The sequence below is a fragment of the Equus quagga genome, chromosome 9 (assembly GCF_021613505.1).
Source record: "Equus quagga isolate Etosha38 chromosome 9, UCLA_HA_Equagga_1.0, whole genome shotgun sequence".
Lineage (NCBI taxonomy): Eukaryota > Metazoa > Chordata > Mammalia > Perissodactyla > Equidae > Equus > Equus quagga.
In genome coordinates, this window is record NC_060275.1 from 96,199,427 (window position 1) to 96,211,105 (window position 11,679).

The 11,679-nt window shown below is 37.8% G+C and overlaps 1 protein-coding gene across 7 annotated transcripts in view; it reads left to right on the forward strand.

The window, feature by feature from the left end:
- The window catches only part of DROSHA (drosha ribonuclease III), a 118,755-nt gene extending 107,342 nt beyond the window's left edge, over window positions 1–11,413 (forward strand). For all 7 annotated transcript variants that reach the window (XM_046671940.1, XM_046671939.1, XM_046671941.1 and 4 more), the window contains 6 exons: window positions 2,123–2,264; window positions 3,926–4,008; window positions 4,100–4,203; window positions 6,605–6,697; window positions 7,527–7,573; window positions 10,998–11,413. In XM_046671940.1, coding sequence (XP_046527896.1) covers window positions 2,123–2,264; window positions 3,926–4,008; window positions 4,100–4,203; window positions 6,605–6,697; window positions 7,527–7,573; window positions 10,998–11,128 — 600 coding nt within the window. In that variant the 3' untranslated portion in view covers window positions 11,129–11,413. The remainder of the gene's footprint in view (window positions 1–2,122; window positions 2,265–3,925; window positions 4,009–4,099; window positions 4,204–6,604; window positions 6,698–7,526; window positions 7,574–10,997) is intronic.
- The last annotated feature ends 266 nt before the right edge of the window (window positions 11,414–11,679 follow it).

Here is an 11,679-nt window from a genome sequence, read left to right on the forward strand (position 1 = left end):
TTAGAAATCCAAACCAAAAAGATAACTTCCTTCCAGCTCAATTACTCTGTAATTCCAAGATTCCCTGCTGGTGGACTCCCTATTGGTTGGATCTTCTATTAATGTTATAGGCCTGTTTAATTTTGAGTTTCTCCACGGATATTAATTTTAATGAAATGCTTACTATATTCAAGAAAAGATAGAGTTGGAGGAAATAGGAGGAGGAAGGGAGCAGACAGACAAGCAAAGACAAGGAATAGTAGGTCTATAACTCAACAGCAAGCATGGCTTATGAAGATCAAGTTGTATTTCTGCTTCATGAATCATTGTCAGACAAATTAAGAACATATTGTTTCTTATTTATCTGTTGTCAAGGATGCAATCTCAGGCGTTGAGAATAAATCTTGATTTTCATAAGCTCAGTTGACACTATGGAGCCACAGAGCATAAAACTTGCATCTAATAAACAAAGTGCGATGTGGAACGGCTTGGGGTGTAATACCAGCACAACTTACAACTGCTTCCTGCTCCTGGGCCCTGATGGCAGAGATAGTCCTTAGCAGGAAGGATTTTTAATAGACCAAGAATTTGTTATACAGTAGTCCCCTCTTATCCATGTGAGATGTGTTCCAGGATTCCCAGTGGTTGCCTGAAACTGTGGACAGTACTGAACCCTATATATACTATGTTTTTTCCTAACATACATACCTATGATATAATTTAATTTATAAAATAGGCCCCGTAAGAGATTGACAATAACTAATAATAAAATAGAACAATTATAAAATATACTATAACAAAAGTTACCATAGATCTTAGCAACCTTGGCATACAGTTATTTTTCTTATCGAGAACTTTTACCTTTTCACTTAAGAGAAGCACTTTACAGCTTCTCTTTGGCATATCCAAATTGCCAGCTTTGGTCCTCTTGCACTTGAGGGACAGTATTAAGTAAAACACAGGCACTGTGATACTGTGACAGTTGAGCTGATAACCCAGATGGCTACTAAGTGACTAACAGGTGGGTGGCATATACAGCATGGATGCACGCTAGACAGAGGGATGATTCACACCCCGGTCAGGGATGGGGCAGGATGGCCCGAGATGGCTCGAGATTTCATCACGCTAGTCAAAACGATGCACAATTTAAAACTTAGGAATTGTTTATTTCTGGAATTTTACATTTAATATTTTCTGACCACAGTTGACCAGGGGTAACTGAAACAGTGGAAAGTGAAACCATGGATAAGGGGGGGACTATTGTATCTGCTATAAGAAACTTTCTAGTTTTAGGTGCCTTTTTCCCCCAAATCTTAGAGACTGGGGATAATTACTTTCAGTTTTTGTTTGGTGAGTTCCCATCTTTGTGTCTACCCTCAGCCTCCCTCCCCACCTTTCCCCTAGTGAGTGGACTTTGAAAAAGTATAACTCAGGATACGTAGTATAAATCTTTAGAATAATAATAAAAGTAAAAATGTTAAGTAAATAATTTAAATATTTTATATAATACCAAAACATCACTTCCTGAAGTCCTATAATATCATAATTAGCGTGAATGCCATGAAACTTGAAGCTTATTTTAGACTTTTAAAAAATGCTCTTTTAAAACTCATATACAGTGACAGAAAGCAGGTTGAGTTTGCCTGGTGGGAGGTGGATTGGATCGATTGCAGAGGGGCACAGAGAACTTTTTTGGGGTGATGGAAATGTAGAAGGTTGTGAAAACTCATCTAACTATACTTAAAATGGGTGCATTTTATTGTATGTAAATTATACTTCAATAAAGTTAATTTTTAAAAATTTTAATGCTCCTTCATTTTTAGTATCATTAAACTTAATGGAAGCTATGACCTTTAATCATGGTACAGCATGCCCCCAACACTGCTCGCTGCTACTAAACAGCTAAATGAACTATTTAAATGTCAGGTCAGATCCAGGAGCAGAGTAAGTTATTAAGGAAGCTAGAAGCATATGGAGTTTGGAGTTTGTCACTGCCGCCTGGCGATAGTGGTTGAGGACTTAAGCCATCACTTATGTTGGTCTCCCTGTCAGTGAGATGGTCTCAGACTGGTTAGGCCCAACACAGGAGCAAGAGACCAAAAATGAAATGGTTTCTAAACATATCTCGATTCCTTTTGGCCAGTTGTTGCGAAGCTCTTTGGTGAATAACAGAACTCAAGCCAAGGTAGCGGAGGAGCTGGGCATGCAGGAATACGCCATCACCAACGACAAGACCAAGAGGCCCGTGGCCCTGAGGACCAAGACCTTGGCAGACCTTTTGGAATGTGAGTGCTACGAAGTGTAGCTTTTCTCTTAACCTGCAGATTCAAAGTTTAAATCAAATGAACCAACATTTATCCTTCTTCTTACTATTATCTTCTAACTACAGAAACCTCTGTTCTGTTTTTAGTTTTATTTATGCTTTCCTCCAAAGATTGTTTGAAGGAGAATAATTTGGAATTAAGACATGTGAATAAGGAATTTTATGGTCAATCCGTGTTCAGTGGTGTCGTACCCCCTCCCACCCTCTGTCAATACCACTCCATCCTAACACTCAGCCATCACGTCCCTCTGTGTGAAACAGTAACAAAACATGAATATTGGTAATAGTGAATCGTAGCACTTTTTTGCCACTCAGCATCCTTTATATAGGGGCATAGAAGAAAGAAGGATAATTTATTCACTAATTACTAAAACTATTATCCATTGTTTTGAATGAGCTCAAAGCTCTATGGACAAACATCATCTTCTGCAGTTTCTGATACGGTCTTGTAGCATTATAAATAATCCTATTATAGCTAACTAAAGGATTATATATGTAATTTTATTGTTTCTGATACTACTTCAAAATAAGTGGGCCATTCACTGGGCCTTGGAACTTGATTTTAATGCTATAGTTTTGTTGGGGTTTTTTTTTGCTGAGGAACATTCACCGTGAGCTAGCTTCTGTTGCCAGTCTTCCTCTATTTTGTGTGTAGGTTGCCACTTCAGCATGGCCGACAAGTGGTGTAGGTCCACGCCTGGGATCTAAACCTGTGAACTTGGGCCACCAAAGTGGAGTGTGCTGAACTTAATCATTATGCCACAAGGCCAGAGCCATGTTATGGTATTTTTGACCATTGGAATTATGTACAAATGTTAAAGTCTACCGTGTAAAACCAGCTCATTTACAAAGTGCAAAGGCAACCTGACTAGGGAACTTAAAGGACTACTTTTTCAATTAAGGAAAAGAAATTTAAAGATTAAAATTACAAAAAAATTAAGTTGACTGGTCAATCTCACTGCCATTTTTTTGTTTTTAGCTCAATGAAAGCTATTTTTATTCCTACTTTAAATTCACCATTTGTTTACTTGGTTAAGATACCTTTTAATGAAGTCACCTTTGGGGTCACCATTTATTAATGCACAGTTGGATATATTGTTATATTGTCATGAAGCCCAGTATTAAATTTTTCTCTATTTGGGCAGATTGAATCTATAAATTGTCCCATTTCTGTTTATGTATGTAACACAGCCCCTCGTTAAGTGGGTGATCTCAAGATTGGTGTTGAGAATGGCAGGTGCCAAGGATGTGCTCATTGTGATGTCATATCTGATCTTGAAGCTTTCTTTTGATTTATTTGATGTTATAGCGTGGTTGGGTTCCCGGATATTGTTCTTTCTCTGTGCTATAACAGCATTTTGTGTATCATTTTAACTGACTGTTCACCTAGTCCTTAGTTAACCATAATTTGGTCTTTGTACTCTATGATTTTGTGTCTAAGTTGCTGCTTCTAATATTAGGGATAAAGAGTAGATTTCCTTGGAAGAAAGATGAAATGGTAATGCTAAAAAAATAAAGAGGGCTTGGAAGTTGAAAACCTTATTAAGATGTTTCTTTAAAGTCTTGATCTCTTTCTGGTAAATGACAGCACATTGTGGTTTATTTTTAAATGTTCTTTTTCAGCATTTATTGCAGCGCTGTACATTGATAAGGATTTGGAATATGTTCATACTTTCATGAATGTTTGTTTCTTTCCACGATTAAAAGTAAGCCTATATAAAATTTAAATTGGTTGTATGCTTTATGCTTGGTGATTCCAGAACACATTACTAAATACTTTTTTGCGACCTGCTGCAGGAGTTCATTTTGAATCAGGATTGGAATGACCCCAAATCCCAGCTTCAGCAGTGTTGCTTGACACTCAGGACAGAAGGAAAAGAGCCAGACATTCCTCTGTACAAGTAAGTCCTCGCTGCCCGCAGGCCATCGGATCCCGTGAGCTTAGAGTTGATGCTCCATGAGCCTGGAGGGAAAACTAATCCCTGTGGGGTGATGATGACAAGGGCCTTGGATTGAGAGGTCTTAATTCTGCCTCTGGGCCCAACACTGAAGCTCTTTGGGCCTTGAAGTATATTAGCTCTAAGTAAGCGAGTCACACTCGATTATCTTGCTTCCTCCCAGCTCTAAGATGCCCTGTGAACTACTAGGAAGACATACGGGTAGATCAAGATAAAAAAAATTTGAAGTAAATAGTTTATATACATTTTTATATTTGTCTTCTTATTTCTTGTCACCTCTGCTGGGCTGTGCATCCAGATTAGAAGACCACGTATGCTTATTTGTAACAGTGTTTGGAAGTCTCTCCACTCCTCTTTGAAGCCCTGTTGGCCTCTGTCCCTATGGCCTGACAGATGAGCTCACTGGCTCTCAGGCGGTCACCGTAAGAAGCAAGGAAGTTCTTCACTGCTGCTGTGTTATTCAAATATTTGGATCTTTTCTTCTCAGAATGTGTATCTGAAGCTGCCATGTACTTTGGAATGTCTTTAGTGACAAATCTTTATCCTTTGAGTAGTAGCCAAAAGTCATTTAAAAGGAACACAGGTCGTGACACACATAACCCCAGTTCTGATGAAATAGAGTAATTATCTTGAGACATGCGTACATGTTGATTCAGAAGGTAAATTTCACAGAGGAAGTACAAAGGGAATATTATCAGAATAGCTGGGTGCCTCCCAAGGTATTGTCTGGATATGTGTTTTTAAGGATGTTTAAAAATCTAGTTTCAGGGGCTGGCCCCATGACCGAGTGGTTAAGTTCGCACGCTCTGCTTCGGCAGCCCAGGGTTTCACTGGTTTGGATCCTGGGTGTGGACATGGCTCCACTCATCAAGCTATGCTGAGGTGGCATCCCACGTGCCACAACTAGAAGGACCCACAACTAAAAAGAATATAGAACTATCTACTGGGGGGCTTTGTGGAGAAAAAGGAAAAATAAAAAATCTTTAAAAAAAAAAAATCTAGTTTCAATCCTGATTTACCCCTCGTCTGTGTGCACACTTCATTGCAAGCACACACATTTGTGTGAGTGTCCATGTGGAATAAAAGCCCCCCTCCTGTGGACTTTCTCAAACTTCAAAATCCTTAAGGAAATACACCCGAATGGCAGCCAGGAATTTTAAATCCTTTTTAATGTTTTTATTTAATAGTCACAACACGTTATAGGCTTTTTTGCTACAAGAAAAACCGAGGCCAAGAGAAGGTTGAGTCACCCCGTAGCAAGCCGCTGTAAATTGTCCCAAGAAGCTGTCACTTGCTAAACAATGTTTCCTTTATTTATCGGTTAAAAAAACCCCAAATGTTTAGAAATAGCACTTTAATATGTGCCTAATAAGCATAATGAATATCCAAACTGGATTACATGAAAGGCTCAAAGTATTTCCTCATCAAAGTGATAATTAAGGTTCAATAAAGAAAGCGAGGAGGATAAACTTCTCATGGGGCAGGCATGATTACTATAATAAGTGCTACCTTAAGGAAGCCATCCGTGCAATTTCATCCCGCAGAGTTTATAAACACAAAGGAAATGACTGCTCCCTTCTCATAAATCCCCCAAATGAAAGCACACGAGGAGCTTGTTCTTTTTTATCAAGATGATGGGGTGGTTTTACATAGTTTTTTCAAGATTACTGTGTTCATTCCATTATCTTGTTGGCTACTTTTAATTTCCCTTTTCCATGAAGTTATCAGTTTTACCACGTTTGAAATCTGCACCATGTCCTTAAAACCCAGAGTACCTGGAGCTTTGTTTTTTGGCAGTTGTGCTGTGTACTTGGCATTGTAGCGTGCCTCTGAAATGATCTCAGATGTTTCAGAAATTAAATACGTTTTCTGATCTTTTAGATAAGATACCAGACATTAGAAAGAGTCCATAAAGGGTGTGAAACCATTGAGATGTATTACCCAAATATGTATTACTTTTAGCTGTGATTACCACAAAACAATGAACAGACTGAAATGGTTAACTTTTCTCTGATAAAAGTTTGTTAATTTTGTGACATTTGGAATATACACACTTTGAAATTGTTTAAAAATATTTTATACTTCACCGTTAGCCTTCAGATACTATTTATAATACTTTGGGGAAAAATATATAAAAGTCCAGTGAAGGATTTTAAAAACTTCCTACTTCCAAAGCTCTCTCTGTCAGGTTAGCACATCCAAAACTTGCTCCTTTAATTTTCTTGTTATTGTCACCTTCCTCTCTCCAGGCAATAGGTACTTGGGTTTTTTCTGGAGAGATATATTTGCAGTACCAATTGAATAACACTTTTCCATCATTACTGTTCTTTCCTTCCCCTTTCAGGACCCTGCAAACGGTGGGGCCATCCCATGCTAGAACCTACACTGTGGCTGTTTACTTCAAGGGAGAAAGAATCGGCTGTGGGAAAGGACCAAGGTACGAGGAGGTGGTACTTTCTCTTTCTTTGAATGAAATCCTGAGTGTCTGAGAAGTCCCTACTCGATATTTCCCAGTCTGCAGTCCAGCCTTTGTAACTTAGAGTATGGCGTGTTTGAGGGTAGTAGCAAGTGAATCCCAAGGATTAATGTCCTCACCACGCCCAGCCCCAAACTTGAGAATGGGCGTTGGACAGTGGGAATGCCATTGCCTAAGGGGCTTTGGCCACCGTGAGAAAACCATATTACCTGGTGCACAGGTAAGGTCTGTCCAGTTTTAGTTACCTGACGGAGGAGCCAATGTTGCTGCAAGCATTTTCTGAGCCTCCTCGTGCATGACACAGCCATTAGACATTTAATCTGTCATTGCTGCTCTCTTGAGCTTTGTGGAAATGTTCACATCTTCAGGTAAAAAGAATTACGTATGTTATCACCTTTCTTTGAACCCTTTAGTCTATATCTTAAACTGAGAAATGATTTCAAATCTGTCTATACGTATATTTTTTTACTTTTTGCCTCTTAAACTTTACACTGAGGATGTTCAAATTTAAGTAAGAAATACTTCAGACAATATAAATGGAAGGCATTTTATTGCAGTATTAAAAGTGTGCAACAAATAACTTAAAGAGGCTTTGTGCAAATAAATGACGTTTCTACATGCCCTTGTGTCTGTTCCTATCTGTGCAATTCAGTATGTGACAGTAGAAATAATCAGATAAAATTTTATGCACCATACATGAAAATCTGCCTGAATAATTTGTAGCCATACCTTGTGTTTTTGAAAAAAATCTTTAAATTAAAGTGTATCTTACCTTTATTTTATTTAATAGTATTCAGCAAGCGGAAATGGGAGCAGCAATGGATGCACTTGAAAAATGTAAGCCTATCTCTTTTTCTATAATTATATGTTTATAATTTAATGACTGTTTTATGGAAAGAAAATAGGGAAACAGAAAAATGGTAAGTACTGATAAAATGTGATCTTCTTTTCTTCGTAATTATTCTCCACACAGAGCGCAGTAGAATGTAAGATATGTATAAAGTGGGCTTATAATTTTTTTAAAAAGTGTTCCCGAATGCTTTTTGATTTCCATTTTCCTTTTTTGCATAGAGTCCCACTCTCAGCCCAGGTAACCCATGTGAACAACTTAGTGTATTTCTTTCTATGTATTTCTCTATATTTCTAAAATCTTGTACATATGAAGGTTTTTTCTCGTTGGCTTTTGGCCATTGTGTTATTGGAATGGGATATTTACATATTTGTCTGCATCTTTCTTTTCTCGCTCAGTAATACTTCATGGGCAGCCCTACAGGTCATAGTGGCTCCAATTCATTCTTTCTTAATGGCTGCATAATATTTCCTGCTATGGATGTGCTGTATTTTATTCAGTTTTTAAATTATTGGTGGACACTGTTTCTGGTTTTTTATCACTGTCAACAATCAATGTCTATATATTGATGCTTTTAGTTCTGTGGGATAGATTCCCAAGAGTGGGATGGCTGGGTTGAAGAAACTTCAATTACATAATTGACTAATTATGGAATTAGGGAACTGCATAGTCTTTTGTAAATCGAAGGCTTAAGTGCAAGAAATTTTTCTTTGGAGGTATATTGTGCTGCACAGCAGAACCTGTGGGCAAAACATGACAGTGCAGTTCTATTATGCTTCAAGTACCAGCTGCGTGTGGGTAAGAGCAAAGAGTGGGAAGCTCAGTGAAGAGGCCCAGGATTCTCAGCTGTGGCAGAGATTCCAGGAAAGACAAGAAGGCCAAGCGCCAAGTGGAAATCGGCAGACAGTAGCTTCCTGGGGGTGGGAGGAGGGAGGAGGAGTTAGTAGGGACAGAAGCTCGTGTTACCAGAGTCCAGTGTCCACGGAATCATCACTGAGAGTTTTAAGTTGTCTCTGTTGGGGAGTTTTTTCATCCGTTGTATATAAATGTAGAATCACATATTGAAATAAAAGTGAGATTCCATTTTCATCTATAAAATTGTTAGTAGTTATCTTTGGAGTTATTTTGTTTGCTTTCAGCCACAAAATAGTACTAGAGAGATGGCCTACTCTGAGACTGACCTCCATGTACACTTTGGTAGTGGTGAATTATTTAAATTGCTGGAAAGTCCTCAAAGAAGTTCATACTCTTTGATCCAGAGATTTCATTACTAGGAGTCAAACCAAGGGAATAATTGGAGTTATGAATTAAAGTTCACGTACCATGATAATCATGACAACTTGATTTATAATAGCCATCAGTCAGTCAATCAATCCATAATCAAACTGCATGTTTAACGGTAGGGAAATGTTTAAATAAATTATAGTATATCCCAAAGGTTGGCAAACATTTTCTGTAAAGGACCAGACACTAAATGTTTTAGGCTTTACAGCCCATAAAGTCTCTGTCATAATTACTGAGCTCTGTTGTTGTAGCCCGCAGGCATGGATAGTATGCAAACGAATGGATGTCTGTGTTCCAATGAACCTTTTTTTACTAAATCAGGTAGAGGGCTGTCTTTGGCCTGCAGGCAATAGTTTACCAACCCTTGTTTTGTTCAATGTTGTAATATTTTGCAGCCATTAAAATAATATTTTTGAAGACTAATGATGTGGGAAAATGCTTATACTGGAATAAGTGAAAAAAGTGTACCTATAAAAATGTCCCTATACTGTACTCTCCCAATGTCGCGGTGGGTGGAGGAATGATTTTAAGCGTTTGTGTGTCTGTGTAGTATATACACACATTTACGTTGTGTATGTATGTGTGGAAGGTAACTTACTTCATAGGAAAAGGCCTGTAAGGACAAAAGTTTGTCAATGGTTAGATCTGAGTGGTGGGATTTAGTTTTTTAATGCAAATTCAATTTCACAATAGAATTTATTGAGGAAGTAGGGTGCGTTTGGTAGAAACTGCTTTATAGCTAACTCTTTGGATTTGTTTGATTTACTTTTCTTAAAGTACTTACACAACTTGAAACCTTTGTTTTATACAATATATAAGGAATCAATTTAATATCATTTAGGGAATAGGATTTTATGACTATTTTGTTTCTAAAACCCAGATGTCACGTTCCTCTTGTTTAAAATCAGTCACTGACTCTCAGATGTACAGGGTGTTTGCTGATTCACCACTTGCCTTTCCGATGCTTTTCCTACCACCCTGTCCCTGTGCTTTCTCCCAGCTGGGGTGAGGATGGGACACGGGATAAAAAGGAAGGAAAAGAAAATTTAGGGATCTACTGTGTATTTATAGCCACTTTTATTATGCTTCAACCTTGACAAAACAAACCTGCTTTTCCCTAACCATGCCACACTCTCCCACGTCTCTGAGTCTTTGTATTTAAATTTGAAGTGTGCCTCTTGTATATCACAGTCCCTTGCCCGCTTACACAGAACAGTGTCATTTTTCCTCTGTGTTACCAGGTAACTTGTGTCGTTCTCATTCATGCATGGCTCCCTTGTGAGGTTTGTTGTTAAAGTATCTGTCTGTTGACTGTGTGTGTAAAATGACTTTTTTTCTTGCTCCATATTTGATTTCTTACTCCATTGCTACACTTGTTAGATACCACAAATGACAACAGAATTGTAAAATTTTTAAATCTTAGTCAAGATTTCCACTGTGTCAACACTCTTGCACAGGGTCAAATATCAAATTAACCGTAGCTTAAACTATACTGTCGAGTGACGTGTTTCCTTTAACTAAATGAAAGTGCTCTCCTTGAGTTGCTCTTGCCGATGTGGCTTTGGGCTTGTCGTGGTAAACTTCAAAAATAGAATTATCAGAAATAATGACTTAGAATGTGGCCTCCTTTTGTCCATCGGATCTTTTTTTTTGCTCTTTTCAGAAACTTTAGTTTTTGGTAAATAATGGTGTGATAATATCACTATTTGTTTGAAGTTTTTGGTTTGAGCTTTGCAAGAATATGCAACTCCATTTTATTATATCCTTTAATCTCTCCTTGAAAATCACTAGTTGCTGGGAGAACTTTGTTAAAACACCTAGTTGGAAACATTCTGAAACCACATGTCTATGTTTTAACATTTCTGTATGTTTCGGTATCTTTCATGCTCAAGTTCACATCAGATATTGAAATCTAGAATCAGGGGTGCTGATCCAGACTTCCGTTGTGTTTCTGAACGATCAAAGAATAAAGGAAAAAACTGAACAATTTTTTTCTTTTGCCTTACAAAATATGACTCTATGTATTTCATATGAATATATGTTTATATGTGTATATGTTCAGTTTGCATCATTCTTTGCTCTAGTGGCTATCCTTAATTAAGTATAAAATATATCTCCTCGTGTCAGATAACTTTCCCCAGATGGCCCATCAGAAGCGGTTCATTGAACGGAAATACAGACAAGAGTTAAAAGAAATGAGGTGGGAAAGAGAGCATCAAGAGAAAGAGCCAGACGAGACTGAAGACATAAAGAAATAAAGGAGAGCACAGAAGTGGTGGTGTATTTACTTGCTTCATAACTGTGACTGTTGCCCATTGAGGCCTAGCCCAGTTTTCCTACAGACAAGGAATGAAGTTTGCCCGTTGAAATAAAACCCAAAGTCGAATCATCATTGTTTTACTGATCTCATATTCTGTTTTTAGCTGGATGGTTTCTGTTACAAAGTGTTTGATTTCTCTTCTGTTTAATGGAAACCTTCACTGTAGTGGATGTGCATATTCCCTTTTATTTTGTTCTTTAAACAATAAAATTCGAAAAGAATATTCTATGTGGAATAGGTCCTGTTTTTTCTATCTCTGAGTTTGTGACTCTAGACTTTCAGCTGACAAGTGAAAAATTCGCCTTACCAGATATTTGGGCTATGCTCTATTAACATCTGTATTTTTTGAAATCTCTGGATTATCAACTAGATTTTTCAGCTTTCATCTGAATGTTTATCATGTTCTCAGTTGCAAATACTGAATTTACTCCTCGCTAAGGAGTGAATCCTTTGTAGAAGGAATCCCTTTAATATTTACCTGGCTAATGG